The 18700-nt window shown below is 35.1% G+C and overlaps 2 protein-coding genes across 2 annotated transcripts; one reads left to right on the top strand and one right to left on the bottom strand.

Annotated features, from left to right (window-relative positions):
* Positions 1–2503: 2503 nt before the first annotated feature.
* Positions 2504–3018, bottom strand: LOC130732053 (egg cell-secreted protein 1.3-like). The gene has a single exon (XM_057584178.1). It carries the CDS (start codon positions 2945–2947, stop codon positions 2612–2614), a length of 336 nt encoding a protein of 111 aa, XP_057440161.1. The 5' UTR covers positions 2948–3018; the 3' UTR covers positions 2504–2611.
* A 14273-nt stretch (positions 3019–17291) lies between these two features.
* On the top strand, positions 17292–17903 carry LOC130746545 (uncharacterized). Its single transcript, XM_057599218.1, has one exon. It carries the CDS (start codon positions 17292–17294, stop codon positions 17901–17903), a length of 612 nt encoding a protein of 203 aa, XP_057455201.1.
* The last annotated feature ends 797 nt before the right edge of the window (positions 17904–18700 follow it).

The following is an 18700-nucleotide window of genomic DNA, read 5'->3' as shown; positions in this document are numbered from 1 at the left end:
AATTTCTATCATTTTTGAAAAGTTTTTAGGTGCATGCGCACCATCTTTCTTGCAGGCCATGCACTGGCTTGGAAACTAAAGAAATGTGGTCGAGGACATCAAGTGAAGTTGAAGAAATTTGTGTTGAAAATTGGCATCTCATTAAATGCTTTCAAAAACAAATTTCAACCAGCTTTTTTATCCCTGAAGTATTATAGAAGAAGAGAAAGAAAGGGGCACAACGTGACCAAGCAATAAAAGAGAATACAAAAATAAAGAAAAGAGAGACAAAAGCCCTTAGTAGCATGCCAACCATGTGCCTTGCTATCTACCTATCTGAAGCTAATCTAGAGATATGCTGTTGAATATACACCTTGGTGCTAGATTTACGGTTGAAAATGGCAACCATGGCACAGTACCAAATCCTCTCAAGTTGCAATTTGAAGATATGATGTCAAGAATGGCAAGCACCGCATACAATTTTTCACATCTCAGCTGCAATTGTTGAAAACATGGAAGAAATACAGTTGGGCTGTTTAAATGCATGAAGAAATTACCAAGCTTTCTGGCCTATAAATGAAGAGAGGAGCAGAGTTCAAAAGGGAACAAAAAGGAGGAAGAAACACGACCAGAATATTGAGAGAAAAAATCAGAACAGAGTGTTGAGATAGATAGTGCTGAGGAGGAGATCACCCTTTATAATGCATTTTATCTCCCTCATTTATTGTTCTTGCAATGACATTTCTTGGAAAAACATCATTTAGTGTTTTCTTAAAACTCTGAGTTGAGTATATATAGGAATAAATTTGTTTATTCACAATGAACAGTTAATAAGGAATGAATGTAGTATAATAGTCGTAGTAGTGGTGGCATGTATAAAAGCCTGAGGCCATACCGTCAAATAATTATTGCATGACCCTTGGGTTTTCTCCATTTATTGGAGCAAATGAAGGGTTGATGAGTGTAACAGTGAAAGTGAGGAGCTGAAAAGAACCTGAAAATGTGGAGGCTCGGAGCCTCAGACACCAATAGTTTTGACTTATTATTATTATTTTCGTGTTTTTAGCAAGATATTTTCACCGGCAATAATTGTGAAACTAATCTCTCGTTCGACGATTAGAACACTTAAGTGGAAGGAGGTTGACTAATGAGTTTTTTTTTCATTCACAAGAGTTATGATTCGAATCTCACACTATAAAAAAAATGAGGTTCTGACTTCTCTAAAGTAAGTCATAAGTTATTACAACTATTCATTGAGTTGATTTATTGACTTTTTAAAGTAGGTAATCATTATTAACAATTGTGATGACTTAAAATGATTGATAAACAGTGGTTCTAGACTTCACTTCGTTTTAGGCAACATTTTCATCAAGATGCTAGGGTCTCGTCAGTACCTACAAGTTACTGAGGGAAGAAAAGAGTAGATAATTTAAACTTCGATGAAAGTATACACAATAGTATTCACCTCAATCCCATAAGGAGGCTACGATTAAAGGGTTTCTATGTCACGTCGTCCATGTCGTTTGTTATCTCAAGCGTGCGTAGCGTGCTTTGGGGCTTGAATTGCCCTTAGATTGCCTTAGTGGCAGAGTCATAGGCAGTGGAGATTCCTTAATCTACGACGATAGGGGTTAAAGTGGAGTTGATCTCGCATTCGCATTAATGTGTTTAACCCTTCGATCTCTTGTGCCTGCCCACGTGTTAGGGAAGATGGACAGCGAAGATTGCATACATATGGTGCTAGTGACCTCTAGCGTGAAGAATGTTCTTGAACATCTTATTGCTTGACATAGTTTGAGCGATGGAAGTTTTGAAGAAGTTGTGGCTCTTGTCTTCAACACATGCTTTTGGTTTGAAGTTTAGTCAAGCGCTTCAATTAGCCAAGTCTAGTTTTTTTTTTTTATAAGCATTAGCCAAGTAATTATGTAGCATTGTGGTGTTTTATCTTTCATGGCTCGGTTTGTTTGTTAGCATGGCGATGTCAGCTTTGTTCATGCGCAACGAGTAGAGGATATCTCTTGGTCGCTTTCGCCTCTCAGGGTAGGAATACCAGATATATTGTTTGCTGGTCAGTGACACGACTTGATTTTGTCGGGTCATTATGTGAGTGGCCTTTCAACGTGGTAGGGTATGTTGAACCGAGACTTGATTTTAGTCCCTCTAAATTTTTTTAATCACATCTAATCATTCTCTTCCTGCTTTATACTCTTCTTCCATCTTCTTCCCTGAATCTTACATCCAAAACCCTAAATCAATATCCCAGATGACCTTCATATCTTCATAAAATCAGCCCCTATTATATCATTCCTACATGAGCCACCCTCTCCCAAATCACAAGCAAGCCATTTGTTGGCGCCGTATTCAATTGTTAATGCTGAGTAGTTCACCCTGTTCCTTAGTCCTTGCTGTCCAATATGTTAATTAAGGATGAGCACGCTGATATTTAATTAGCAAAATAAGCAAGGTTCATGTTTCAGATATCCACAGCATAACATAACGATTGCCACAGAAAGAAATTAGAATTTAGCTAAGCAAAATGCTTTATTTTCATAAGAGAAAGCGTGAACATATCCGAAATCACAAAAGCCTTCTAATCAGTACTTCTACACTATAACTTGAATGAAATATCTTATTAAGTGGTAATAATAATGGAGCTCGAAGCTCCATGAGGGGCCAATGCAGGATTTGAAGCAGCAGCATCACAGTAACCTTGCAAAACGTAACCTTCTTCCGCAGAGAAACCCAATGAAGTGAGCATCGCAGGCCAGCAATTACGCGTTATCACCGATACGGCGTCGCAGCAATCAGGGCCAATGTCTGCCTCACCGTTGATGAAGAAAGCCACAATCTCATTGGAGCATGATCTCAACTCCCACATCGAGCCCCAGCAATCAACCTCGCCCCCACCACTCGTTTGAAGCCTCGCAGACAGAGACAGTAGGTCTTGTTTTTTGTTTTGCTTCTTCATTACCAAGTCCCTTGTTGCTGTTCCAACTAAAACGAGGTAGCAGAGCAACAAGAACACTAACCCTCCTTGTGTCAGAGCCATCTCAGATAAGTAGTGCTTTTTTTGGTGATTAGGGAAATGGTAAGAGATTGGTGATGAAAAGCTCTTTTTGGTTGGAATTATATATTTATACTAATTAATATGATGGTGAATGGAAGAAAACGATGGGTTTCTGTAACTGCTACGGCTTATCATTGGAAGTTTTGGAATATGGAAAGCTTTTTCTGCTCTTAGACAATTCATCATAACTGCATTCATGATTTTGCTTTGGATTGGCAATTGGAGTTGAATATGCAAAGACAACAAAACCATTTTATATAAGTGACCTTTAATTAAACTTTAGCTAATTGTAATTGGTATTTATTTCATCTAGTTCGATCATTCAAATTTAAATATTTACGGTAAAAAAATTCAATTGCATCCATGCATATACACTCATTAGTCATTACTTCCCTCTATTTTGTTGGGTCCTTTTTTTTGGGTCAAGTTCCTAACTTATGAAGTATAATTATAATTATAACCTATAATCGGATTTATGAGAAAGGGGACTAGAGGCCCAAATCGGAGTTGGGCTCATGTTTGAGTAGAAAACAGATATCCATGCCCCGCAGCTGAAAGTATGGCTGGGATTACATTCATGAGACTAGCTAATTGTCATCACTATTTGACCCAAAAATTGTTATCACTACTTTCTAGAATAGATAGATGATCATTAATCACGAGCTTTTTATATCTGGTAGGTAGTACAAATGAGTGAGTGATGATATACTCACACTTCCTCTCTCTCTTACAAATCATTTTCACCTTATTTTTCTTTCTATCTCTCTGTTACTTTCTATTACATCACTTATCATTTCACTACTCATTTCACTTTTTTCCCTTCTAAATCTTAGGTAGCGTTTGGTAGACAGGTGGGAAGAGAACTGAACAGGACACATGCATTCCGTCCTGTGTTTGTCGTGTTTTTAAGATGGAACGGAACGAGACAAAAGGCTCCATGAACAGGACACTTTGGTTCCCTGGAAAATGGTGGAACGGAAGGGAACGGAACAGAACACTCTCTTAAAACTTATGCAAGTTCAAAAATACCCCTAATTTATATTTGAAATTTTATGTATCTAAACAGTTTAAAATCACTTATAAAATTGAAAGCACTTATTATATTTGTAGACAAAGTTAAATAAAAATCTACTTTTTCAAAAAAATCACTTAAAATAAAATCAATTATTTTTTTCAAAAGTAAAATCACTTTTTGTAAGCAATGATAAACGAGTCAATTAGAGTGCGTTTGATTCAACTTATTTTGGAAAAATCACTTTTTAATAAAAAAATCACTTTTTGTGTTTGTTTCAGCTGAAGCTGAAAACAAATTATTTGATTATTTAAAACAATTACTTTAGCTTATCATGAAAACCTATGATGATAGATGAGAGGAGATAAAAAAAAGTGATTTTAATTAGAGTAATCAAACACGAATCAAATTAATTAAAATAAAATCAATTATTTTTTCAAAAGTAAAATCAGTTTTTGTAAGCCATAAACGAGCCAATTAGAATGCGTTTAATTCAACTTATTTTGGAGAAATCACTTTTTGTGTTGTTTTAACTGAAGCTGAAAACAAATTATTTGAAACAGTTACTTTAGCTTATAATGAAAATCTATGATGATAGATGAGGGGAGATAAAAAAAAGTGATTTTAATTAGAGTAGTCGAACACGAATCAATTTATGCTTTTCTCAAAATCTCTTAAAAAAATTATAGTTAAAAATGAATATTTTTAATCTAAATAAACGCACTTAAAATAGCTTAAATAGATAATTAGGTTTCTGCTTTTTTCAATAGCATACTGAAACAACTTAAACAATATATAAGTGATTATTTTAAAGAAATAAGTGATTATTTCATGAAGTAAGCAATAACAAACGGTTTCTATGCAAAATGTTCAATTGAGTTCAATTTGTTTTCCTCAATCAAATATTAAACATGCAGGGTTATATATGTAATTAAAATCATGGTTCTGTTCTATTGACTTGGAGTTACCAAACACAACACATAGAACATTATTGTCCTGTTCCATCCTGTTTTGTTCCGTTCCGTTCTGTTCTGTCCTGTTCCGTTCCGTCACCAAACGCTACCTTAGGCTCCGTTTGGTGGTTAGGATAGAATATGATATGTGAACATGATAGCAACAGGATAGGATAAGAGCAAGATATACTCTTATCATATCCTGTGTTTGAGGTGCACATGATAAGGACAGTATATGATAAGGAAAAATGTATCAGATATATTTGAATAAAAAATATATTTAAAATTGATCATTATATTAAATTTAATTTCTTTACATTTTCATGAATGCGTCTATATTTAAAATAAATAAAATTAATTTAAATTTTATTAATTAGCATATTTTATTTTTAAGAAGATAGCCTATATTTTAAATAAAATTATGTAGTTAACCAATTGGTTTTCACTTAGTTGTGACACGTGATAATTAACAATAAAAGTTAACTAAATTAAGAATATTATTATTTCAAAAGTACTTTATATTTAAATTATAAATTATTATATAAGTAGATAAGTAGTTTTAAATAATAGGAGTTGAAAATAAAAAAAATAATCTATTACTATTAAAAAATAAATATTTGTAATCAATGATTTTCACTTAGTTGTGACACGTGATAAACAATAAAAATTAACTAAATTAAAAATAATATTATTTCAAAAATACTTTAAATTTAAATTATTATATAAGTAGATAAATAATTTTAAATAATAGGAGATGAAAATATTAAATTAGTAGTCTATTATTGTTAATAAATCAGTATTTGTAAGTGAGTAGTCTATTTTACTATTTATGAATAATAATTTTATTTATTTTTTATTTTAGTTATATTAATATTTTTATATTTATTAATTAATATTATTATAAATTATATAATATTAAAATAAATTAATTTGGAGTTGGGATACTGAAAGAAAATATATAACTGGTATCTTATCTGTTCTATCCTAACTCCCCCTCAGGATAACTTTTACACATGATTGACAGGATAGGATAGGAGACATGATAGTGTTATCATATCCTGCTGGCGTAACAAACAACAGATAACAACATGATATGATTATCTTGTCATATCCTATCCTATCCTATCATGGTCACCAAACGGGCTCTTAAGAGGTGGAAATATGGAGATGTGTGTATCAAACATTTTCCGGTACAAATTGCAATGCATCTGGACAAATACAATTTACAAATTTGAGGTGCTACACTTCTCACCGCTAGTGCATAGAATTATGTGATGCATACCTTTGCGTATCCATCAAAAAGAAAACAACATTTAATTAATGTGAGGTATAAAGAATACATCTGTTCCTTTTAATAAGATTTAGTTTTAAATTTCTCATGTTCCTAAATATAAGACATTTTATCATAATTCAGCAAAAAAATATTGTACTCTTTCATATATACCTCTTACGTTAATTGTATGTTTTCAACCAGGTAGTAACCCGTGCTATGCACGGTGCCATTTTTTTTCCAAAATATTTTATTATAACATAATATGCTGGATTCAAATGTCTTAATCCAATCAAAATATAATGAATTAAATTGTACCTCACATCTTATTTTTTCCTATTTCTTTTTCTAATTTAATTTAATTATAATTTCATACGAAAATATAAAAAAAAACAAATAACAAAGTATCAAAACAATATCTATAAAATACCATGTTATCTTAATTTGTTTCCAAATATATTACAATGAGATATTAAGTTAACAATAAAATAAAAGTCAGTGTCCATATTTTGACTTTGGTTTTTCATAAATATAAATAGAATACTCATCCTATCAGAATATAATAAATAACAATCATACCAAATAAATTATTAAATTTTTTACAATTAATTTCAACTTGAATCAGAAAGCTCTGGTACCAACTTGAATGAAATATTCTGATTGATTATTTCATGAAGCTGAGTACATATATATATACAAAAGTTTAGGGATAGTTAAATAAGGAAAAGATCTATCCTAATAAAAGATAAAATATACTAAATATATTTATCCCTATTTATTTTATCTACATATCTCAACAAACTTGTTCCAACATTACCAAAGACAACACCAAGAGTCTGAAAAGCCAATACAATTTTCTTTCCCAAACTGATATCCTGCAATAAAATATAATAAAAGACAACAAACATAAAACATTAATACATAGATCGCTAACTTTCCACTACAACTTACAGCTATAGAATCTGATGATTAGCAGTGCAAGGTTTTTAAGGAGCAGAAGTGAGCTCAAGCCATACACAAGTGAATTACAGACTGAATTTCATATTATCCACAGGACTAAATATCGTTCCTCGTAATCTCAAAATTGATGAGGTAGAATACAATAAGTAAATTGCACAGACATTAAGTGAATGAGCACATGAGCAACTCGAAAATCGGTTATAATTGGAAGCCAACGCAGAGATGCTCAGGGAGGTGATTAAAATTACAGTCACAGCAGCAGGAAATGCACCAGAGGGCCTTCAAGCGAAGTGTTAGAAGCCAGTGGCATCTCCTCAATAACCACCTCTGAATTCCATAGAAATTAACAAGTGGATCTGATGCAGATGAATGGTTGAGATGTCCATTCATAGGTTGAGAAATAAAACCCTTTCACCCTTCCACTAAGCCATTGCCAAGCCCTGAATTGTGCAGTTTCAAGTAGAGCCAATGCGTCCTCTCTATTCCTTCCATTGAACACCACCTGGTTTCTGTGATCCCAAACTCACATAACCAGCAATGAATGATGTCAGAGCATAACGTACAATGAAGGTTGTGACAATGGTTCCTCGTCTGCACATTTAAGGAAATTCACATAATAATGAAGGGGAAACAAAATGGGAAAACAAAATATGGTCAATAGGAAAGCTAGACAACAATAGTTGTGACTTGTGATATATTACCCTTTTTGTTGAAGGTCGTTCGAGCTTTTCCTGGGAGTATGGCATGGGTTACTTCAGCGCCGTAGCGCCTGGTACTCGAACATTGGCTCGGGGCATTTTCTCTACCCCTTAGTACGGCTACCTTGTTACGACTTCACTCCAGTCACTAGCCCTGCCTTCGGCACCCCCTCCTTGCGGTTAAGGTAACGACTTCGGGCATGGCCAGCTCCCATAGTGTGTCGACGGATGCTCCTATTATACTCGTAGTCTCTGAAGGATAAGAACCAATTATGTAGCATCTATATCGAGAAGAAAATAACAAATGTGTATTGCATTAAGTCTCTTTTGTGCACAATCACACTATCTCAATAAAACCATTATTCAGAGTAACATAGTAATAAGTAATGCACTTACCCAACATACAACATCCCAACAATAGCTAACAACATGACAACAAGCACCAACGTTGCAAGCTGAGCACCTATGCCAACAACAGCTGTAAGAAGAATCAAATAGCGAGGAGGCCGAAAAACATCACCATGCACAGATTTCTAGCCAGATTCTTCACTAATATCTCTTTCCTGAAATTTTTTGAGAATTGACCAAATCATTTTTCCGTGAAAAAGGAATGGATATTCCACAAATAAATGAAAATTTACAGACAAAGTCAACAAAGCCTCACCAAAGTTTCCAAATCATCATCTTCCCGAGCATACTTTTCATAGTCATTTCTCAAAGTTCCATTAATATCATTGACACCAATCCAGTTAGAAAGATGACCATCATGAAAGAGTTAAAAATGGAGAACCGGTGAATCTACAGAAGCCAAAATAGCAAAGTTTTTTCACTAACAAGGCCACAAAATTAAATACATAGCAGGTAATCAATGATAAACACCACTTCAATCTAAGATATGAAGCTGGCAGCATTAATTTTCACCTGATGCTCAAAGAACGGATAGTCTAGATATAACCACCTAGTGATCCAGATAACATGTATCAATGATCCATCTTTAATATCAGGGATCTAAATAACTTTGTTAGGCTTTGAATGGTGCAAATAGTTTACTCTAAGCTGACAAATATTTGTATAAAAAGTACCTAAGCTTAAACAAAATAGAACGGATAGGTATATCAATACTTAGTTGAGGGAACGAGCTACTGCCTCAGTAGCTGAAGCATCTCTTAATGCTTGAAGGGCAATCTTTTTGAAGAAACACAGATTCGTCATAAATTTTCAGAACATAAGAAATTCCATGACCCTCCTCTAATAAAATAAAGTAAATCCACTAATGATCAAAACAATAACTGCCTATTTTATATGGGGAAAAGAAACAAACGAATTTTGGTGTTCAATATAGCAGGGTCACACTACAAATAATGAAATGTCCTCTAATGACAACAAAATTGCAAATCACTTAAGAGTACATATCTTCAACCGATTCAGGTTTAATTTTGACCAACTTCATAAGCCCTGCTCTTCAAGATCACCATTTTCAGCATCTGCAGCAGCCATGAGCTCATCGAAGTTTGCTGTTTTCCCAAGTACTATTTCAATCTTGGCCTTTTGGACAGGTCTACCTCTAGAATCATCCTTGATGTTAACTGTTGATGTCTTTCTTTTCAACAGCAAGCCCGTTATTCTTCAAAATTTCAGCAACAGTTACCACTGTGGCAATAGTCATTCTTTTGAGCCACTTCTCTTTGTTGCACAGCTTCCTGTGAAGTAACATAAAATTAAATGTAAGATTATTCTTCATCAAAGAATACAAAAAGAATGCAAATAACAGATAGCAAACAATAGACAACATGATAATGTGAATGAGCTTTGTCCAACAACAACCCAATATCACACCCTTATATAGCAAAATTTTCAAGCCAAATTCAAACACAACACATTTTATGTCACTTTATCCCATTAAAAGTTTCCGGAAAAGCAAACTCTGCCATAAAGTGATCCATTTACTTTACACTGCAAATTGAAGATGAAAAAGTAAAAACCTGAAAAAGTGCATGAAAAAGGAATAAAACTCAAACATTCATGAAAAAGTTGATCAAAAAGCTGATTAAAATCTAATTAATTACTCCCTTATGGTGCACCTTCATAGGAAAAGTTACATCAAAAGTAAATTCTGCTTTTCCTGCAACTATAAAGTTCAAACCTGAAAAAGTACATGAAAAAGGAATGCAACCCAAAAATTCATGAAAAAGTTTATTAAAAAACTGAATAAAAACAAATTAATCACTCCCTTATGGTGCACCTTCATCACATGGGCAAAAAACCCTTATGTGAATAGTAGCCAAAATGCTTCCCCTTTGTAGTAGTTTAGACATACAAAGGGGAAATACATATTTTCTCTAACTAAAAAATATGTATCCTAGATCAAATGATTATTAATCTCACTACTTAATTTCATAATTTTTTATTTCTATTATTTAGACACACTATTTATTTCGTATCATATATCAAATTAATAATAATCTCAATACTTAATTTCATAATTTTTTATTTCTATTATTTAGGCCTACAATAATCTATACTATCAATATTTTTTTTTGAATACTCTATACTATCAATATTAATATCCACATAATAAATATTAACAAATATCATCTATTAAAAGAATTATTACATAGAGCTAAAAATAAACAATATGAAATTATTTCCATCAAACTCAACCAAAGTAAATACAAACAAAAAATAACTTTTGAAGCATAACCTAATAATTTTAAAACTTCAATTTAAACCAAATAAAAAACCAAAAAGTAACAAAAAATGTTCCTTATGGTGCACCTCAGCAACATTTATGAAAAACCCTAATGTGAATAGTGACAAAAATGTTATCCCTTTGTAGTAGTTATAGATTCTAAAATTTTAATTATCACCTACCATTAATTATTAGTTTATTACTCATCCAACTAATTATGACTTTTGGTATATCGATGGTGAGTGAATATATTCATTCGTGAAAATCAATAAGTATAGTAAAATATAATAAATGCAATGATTATTAGTGAAAGAAAAAGTCAAAGGGTAAATATGGAAGAACGTATGCATTTTTTAAAACCAATACACTAATTAGACACATTCATTGCTTCCTCAATAAACGCAATTTTTTGTGTTAGTTCTTAAAAAAAGTAACTACTAACTTGGAGTATTTATAAACATTTTTTTGAAAACTAAATTTATTTATAATTGGGGTTGTTTAATTTATCTTCTAATGGTAATTTTTGTTACAAGAGAAGGGTTACGCCTCAACAAAAAGAAAATTCAAACTCAAGAGCATGCAAGGACTTATAGGTGAAGTTGATCAACGTAGCACAAGAGATGAGGGTTTGAACTGTGTCATCTAAAGACTTGGATTTCCAAACGATTGAAGGACTCATCATCCTTGTTGAAATCGTTTGGTGCAGCGGAAAATGTAAGCAAGGAAGTAGACGATGGACACCAGCGATTTTATCCAGGTTCACCCGCGGAATGATAAGGCTACATCCAGTCCTTGGCATCACCAAGATTTCACTATCAAGTATCAAGGACTTCTCCATACAAGTATTAATTGATCCCTGCCTCCTCAGGAAAAATAAGTATTCTTTGTCTTTGCCTCTTCAGGCAGAACAAGTATTATTTGTCCCTACTTCTTCAGGCAGAAGAATATTCTTTAGCCACGGCCTCTCTAGGCATTGTTGAGTATTCTTTAGACCATGCCTCTCCAGGAAAAACAAGTATTTGTAAAACTCCTCTTACAAAGTATTACCAGGACTCCTCCTTTACAACATGTTTAAAGGACTTCTCCTCAAATGATCTTTCTCAAGATCATTTCATCTACAAATAATCTCTTCTAATAAGAGTGATGGTAGATACATTTAAGTTTATGAATTATAAAGTATTTTAGATGAGATTTGACCCTGAGTGTATGTTTTATGTTTTGTTACATGAGAGAGTTACGCAGGATTTGACTCTTAAGAAAATCTACTCTCCATGTAGAAGCAAACGATGTTGATGATCATCTCTTAGTGATGAGCTCTAAGGCTTCTTTTCACGCTTAATTGAATTGAGCATGGAAGCTCAATCTTTTTGACATAAGCGCTACTTCTTCAAGTCTTTACTTCTTTCCTTTATACTTATGAATCTTCTGTGAGGTAGATTATAGCTGTTGGAGCTTGTTCTTCATGAAGATTCTAGCCGCTGAATCAAACGGTACAAAGTGTACTTGCGTCAGAGCGTAGTACTGCTTGATGGAGACCTTTTACCAAAAGGATGCAATCTGTCATGTAGCAGGTAGCATAGGTCTGAGCTTCTATCCGTTGGTGTACAAATATGACAATTTGAAAGTGACACCACGACTCATTTATCTTCATCATAGCATTGTGTTAGATCTTGTGATTTTTTCTTTGAGACTTCAGCACAAAGCTTTCTTGGTTTCTTCTTCAACGGGAAGTGTACTTGATTTGACTTTGTAACTTTCTTTCAGTGTAAGCTTGAAATTCTTCTTCAGATGAGCTTCTGCTTCTGTTGTCTTCATTCTGCTTCAGACGATCTTTGATCATCGTTCTCTTGAACTTCAGACAATGAGACTTACTTCAGCTATTGTTCTTTCTCTCAGATGATTTGGCTGTGAAGTTTGTTCTTATTTCTTTCTTTATGAAACTGCAGACTTCATTTCATGATAGACGATGTTTCTCTAAGAAGTTCTTCTTCCATCGTTCTTTTGAGCTTTTGACGATATTCCTTGCTTTGGCCATTCTTCTTTCAGAAGATTAATCAGTTTAGCGCATGCTTCATTCCTTTCTTCAGTTTGGTCATTCATAATGTGACTGTTGGCATTTAACCAAATCTTCTTCTTCTTAAAAAATGGATTGTCTTGTATTGTCTGAATAAGGTAGATGCTTGTAGGCGTAGACAATAGGCTTTGCTCCATTTCTTCAATTGTTGGTAGAGAGAGAAAAGTGAAACTTTTGATGTTGACATGTTGTACTTGTTTCCTTGGTTAATGTGCTTTATGAGATATCACATGATTTCATAGGACTTGACTTTCTCCTCAATAATGTCAGAGATATTTCCATTTGAATCTGACGCTATTTTCTATGAACATTGCTTCCTTTGATCAGCCTTGAGATAGACAATGTCGTAGATGTTGAGTGCAGTCTTCTCAGACGATCTGATAGCCTATCTTGATCTTGCATGTGTAGTTTTGAAGCTTTGGTTCTTGTTGTGTAGATGCTTGATGCTTTGGCTTCTCCTTATGAAGATGATCTTGATGATTTGGCTCTTCTTGTGTCTTGATCTTCTTCAGCTTGAGTGGTCTAGCAGACAATTCCTTGCTAGTGTAGTTGCCTTGTAGCTCTGATCATCCTTAGCTTAGTCCATGATGTGTCTTGATGCTTTGATCATTCTTCTTCTTCTTCTGGTCAAACCATTCAGTAGATATGACATTCATTTGCTTGTATAGTCTGTCTTGATGCTTTGACTCTACCTTTGATCTTCTTGTTTAGACGATGATGCATGTTTGACTTCTTTCGCTTGTCTCGTCTTCCTTTGATGCTCTTTGTCTTTTCTCTTCTTTGCTTAAGCGCCTCTTTATGTAGTCTTATACTTTGAATGAGAGACGACAGGGAAAGAGGGCACATCTGTGATTTCCTGAAATTCGGGTTGGCAATGGGCCCTGTGGGTACGGGTTTGACCATTCCCACACCCGAACCCGAACCTAACACTCAAACCCACACTCAAACCTAAATCCAATATAGGTGCAAAAGTTAAACCCAAACCCAAACTCCTGGGTTTCGGGTTACCCAAACCCAAAACCCAATGTGAGCACCAAACCCGCAAAAACCCAACCCGCAAACAACATGTACATAAGAGAACAACATGAATATAAGCTGATTAAACCTCATCATCTTTCCAATACAAAGGAAAAAATATAGTTCATGAACATAAGCTTATAAACAACATAATTCATGTATTTTTTACGTTAAAGAAAACCCTTACTTAGTAACTTTAATAATATATAAGGGCTAGTAATTACATGCATAAGACTTCAGGTTTGAGTTTGAGTTTAGGTGCGGGTTTAATCAATCTCACACCCGAACCCAAACAGGTTTTAAAATTCGGGTGAAAACCAAACCCAAACCCAAATTCAAAGAAATCGGATTTCGCCCGAGACTGGTGTCTGAGCCAATTGGTTGGATAGACGACGACTACTTCACTTATTAGATTAGTATTCGTCGCCTATTCCGAATTTCGGGTTGGGTTCGGGTTGTGCCTCGTGGGTGTGGATTTTCCTGTCATCTCTATCTGAAATACAATTCAAATGTTATATTTAATCACAAAACTTACACTCTTAAAAATTGTTATCATTCAAAACAATGTAGACGATATAACTGTCGTTTGAACTTAACAATATGACCAAAACCTAGTCTTGAGCAATAATCTTATAACAATTCTCAAATGGAGAGGAAAAAGAATGTAAACCAAAGGGAAAACAAGTAGTCATAACGTAATTTAACCACATACTATGGACTAATTAAATTATACATCTAAATTAAATAAAAATATTATAAAATGCTTAATTCAATGATTTTAATTATTATTAGTCTACTGATGGAAATAAATTAGACAATCTTTTATTATAAGCCACAAGGATTTGGGTAGCTTGCCTTAGTTCACTTCTTAAAAATCCATTATCACCCCACCACACACACACACAATCTCAAAAAAAAAAAGTTTGAGAATTTTTTATATCATTTGAATATAAATTTTTACATATGTAAATAATGTAATGACAAATATTGCCATAAAATAGTAGTATATTAACATGCTTTAAATCTAAAAACTTCGGGACACACAATTTTCTAATTAGATGACAAAAATTGACATTGTCATTTTCTTTTTCTCCAGATTCCATCAGAAGCTTGGAAGAACTGTCATCTTAATTCATTCATCACTTCATTACTATAGTAAGGGGATTTCCAAGACCTCTCATACTTTGGGAGAGCTAGCTTTAACAGAGGAAAAAATCTCATAGAGAGATCTCTTGATGAAATTCTACAAGGATGTTATGCAATTAGAGTGGGAACACAATTCCACACTTCTTTGGCCAAACCACTGCCACAAGATATGACAAAGTTTCGAAGAAGAGCGACTAAATATATTAATATGAAGATAACTTAGCAGAACCTCGAAAGTAAAATGACAACAAGAGTGAAAACAAGAATCACTTAAAAAAGAACATTAATTTGAGATAATGAATCATGTGACAAGAAATTTTTTGGAAGGCGATAATTAAATATGCTAACGGGCTAAACTAGACTTTGATGAAAGCTTAGAAAAAAGCTTATTACAAGTAATAAATCAGATTCGTACCTTGAATTTGTTAAGAAAATTAGACATACATATATTTATGCAAAGCTCAGTCAAATCGAGATTATTTCACCCTATTTACCCAATCAATGTTAATATATTCACACGTATAGTTTCTCTTTGTAACGTGACTTATAAATTTATTACTAAGGTGTTGGTGAATAGATTGAGGCCATTCCTTCATGATTTGGTGGGTCCAATGCAAAATAGTTTCATTCCAGGCAGAGGAACCATGGATAATGCCTTCCTTGCTCAAGAAATTATCCACCGCATGGCCCACTCCTCGGCCAAAAAGGGTTATGTTGCTTTTAAAATTGACTTGGAGAAGGCTTATGATAGTGTGTCCTGAACTTTTTTTGAAAGAAACCCTGGTATTCTATGGCTTACCAGAGAACATAATCAAATTGATCATGATTTGTGTGACTTCTTCTCAGATCTCAATCCTGTGGAATGGTTCTCGTTTGCCTAAATTCAAACCAGGGCGAGGGCTTCGACAAGGTGACCCCCTTTCTCCCTATTTATTTGTGCTTTGCATGGAGAGACTTTCGGTGTCTATTCAAAATTTGGTAGATTCAGGGATTTGGAAACCAATTCGAATTTCCAAGGATGGCCATCTATTCCCCATCTTTTCTTTGCCGATGATGTGCTTTTGTTTTGTCAAGCATCTACTAGTCAGGTCAACTTACTTGCCTCTACCATGAAGAAATTTTGTGATAGTTCTGGTCTTAAAATCAATTTACAGAAATCTAAGGCCATCACATCCAAAGGTGTGAGCTCAACTGTAAAGGATGAGATCTCTATGATTGCCCCCATTCCCTTTGTTAGGAACTTGGGAAAATATTTAGGTTTTCCCCTAAAGGGTGGAAGACTACAAAAACGTGACTTTGAATATCTGATGGAGAACATACAGAGAAAGTTTGGCTCTTGGAAGAGAAACTTACTCAATTTTGCTGGTAGAGTTTGCTTAGCCAAATCAGTAATAACCTCTATTCCGACCTATGCTATGCAAGTCTTCCACCTCCCTAGAAGCATCACCAATCAGATTAACAGCTCCACGAGATCATTTATTTGGCTCGCAATAACAGTGTGCGGGGATGGAACTTGGTGAGTTGGAAAAAAGTGGCAAAACCAAAAGACCAAGGAGGATTGGCCCTTCGTGACATGAATCTTACAAACACTGCATTGCTTGGCAAAGCAGTCTGGTGCATGTTGCACCACCCTCACAAATTGTGGGTTTTTGACCCATAAATACCTTGGTTCTTTTTCTCTTTTGCAGGTGGTGGCAAAGGCCCATGACTCTCCGGTGTGGAAGGGGCTCCTCAAAGCCCGCGACCAGCTGAAAGCGGGTTTCGTATACCGCCTAGGGGAGGGATCCACCTTGCTTTGGCATGCGGACTGGAGCGGCAGAGGGAAGGTGGTAGATAGAATTCCCCATGTTTACATCCATGACATAAACCTCACCCTGAGGGATGTGCTCACAGAGGGAGCATGGGACCTGAGAAATTTATACACACCCTTTCCAGTCGAGTGTGTTCAGGAGCTTCACCAAATCGCTCCTCGATTGCAACATGGACGAGGTGATGTTTGGACTTGGCAATCTAATGATAAGGGGTGCTATACAGTAGGAGATGCATACCTCTGGCTAGTGAATAAAGGGCAACCACAAGTTCTGGAAGAGAACTGGAGATAGGTCTGGCGCCTCAAGATACCGGAAAAAGTGCGCTTGTTCCTATGGCTAGCGCTGCAAAATTCTCTTCAAGTCAACACATATAGCCATCACTGTAGCATGGCGGCGTCCCCCAACTGCACCAGGTGCTCGACAATGGTAGAAGACGTCCTCCATTGTCTCAGGGACTGTCCCCATTCTAGAGAGCTTTGGGTGAGGGCATGAGCGCTAACTTGGCCAGGTTTTCTGGATGGAGATTGTAAACGGTGGGTGAAGCGTCAAGCCCAGGGAAGCAACAGGGTGAAATTCATGATGTGCCTTTGGGGAGCTTGGAAGTGGAGAAATAATATGTGCTTTGAAGAATCCCCTTGGCCTCTACAGGAAACCTGGCGACGTATTTGCCATGAGCATGATGAAGTGATACGGTTCATCGACAGACAGGATGTAGAGGAGGGTGATATGATGTGTAAGAGGTGGAAGAAGCCTCCACCAGGGTCCATTAATCTTGTAGTTGATGGTAGCTTCAGACCAGTGGAGAGGTGCATGGGATATGGAGGTATCGTGAGGGACGATCAAGGGCATTGGGTGTTTGGATTCCATGGGTTCCAAGAAGGTGGCAACGTACTGATGTCAGAAGCCCTGGCGTTGAAGACCGGATTGCAACTCGTGTGGGAGAAAGGATATCGGAATGTGGTTTGCAATGTTGATTGTCGTGAGCTTCTAAACTCGGTGAATGATGCTGAAAGTCACCGCTTTCTTCCGATTTTAGAGGATATTCATGCCATCCTTCTTCGTCCTTGGACGGTGGTACTGGCAAACATTGATATGGAGTACAATCAACCTGCAGATTGGTTGGCCAAGACAGGAGCATCCTCACATCAAAGTCATTGGTGTATGCTTCATGATCCCTCATCGGAGTTAGAAATCATCATCATGAGTGATTGCTTTGCTGCTTTTTAGTTTCTTTTGTTGTAGTTACTTTTCCGATGAATAAAAAAAATAGTTTCTCTTACATTTCATTTTCAATTAATTTTTTTTGACGTTTTATATGTTCCTATAAACATCACTCATCATATATGTTATTCTATCCATCTCTAAAAGTGAAGTTGTATGTTTTTTTTATCAGCATATGTTAGTTGTTAGTAAATTAGTACAAATTATTCATCCTTATAATTCGAACTCTAACCTTTCAACTAAAATTACCCTTAACTCAATCATGTGAGTACCCATCCCCCAGTGAAGTCGCATGTGAGAGAAAATTTTCCTTTACCCAATTCGCACCATTCACGTAATTCTCTAAGAGCATCTCCAACGGGAGTTGCTTAATCCAGTTGGAGCACTTAAGAAACGTTGCTTAGTTTGGAGTACCATTGGAACAACATGACATGACAGTCTGGTTGCTTAAGTTTAAGCAACGATTGCTTATTAAAGCAACAATTGCTTATTTTCTTTCTTCTTGTTTTTTCACTAAAAAATTATATTTTCTCTTTTCATTCATTAACTTGAATAGTGTCATGACCTTGAAATAATATAAATATATGAGGTACAGTGGAACCCAACCAAAAGTAAAATAAGTAACTATGGTTGAAGAGAATTTTGCTTGGGATGCTTAAATTCTAAGTGACTGTTTGGGCCCACCAGAATAGTGTTTAAGCAACCAAACTAGAAACCACATGAATTGAAGATGCTCTAAGGAGGAGTTTATTATGCACAAGCAAAAGCAAAAGCTTGTGCAAACTTTCACAAGGTACTTTTGA

Source organism: Lotus japonicus, chromosome 1 (genome assembly GCF_012489685.1).
Source record: "Lotus japonicus ecotype B-129 chromosome 1, LjGifu_v1.2".
Taxonomy (NCBI): domain Eukaryota; kingdom Viridiplantae; phylum Streptophyta; class Magnoliopsida; order Fabales; family Fabaceae; genus Lotus; species Lotus japonicus.
Note: the sequence above shows the minus strand (reverse complement) of the source record. Positions and strands in the feature narration are given on the sequence as shown.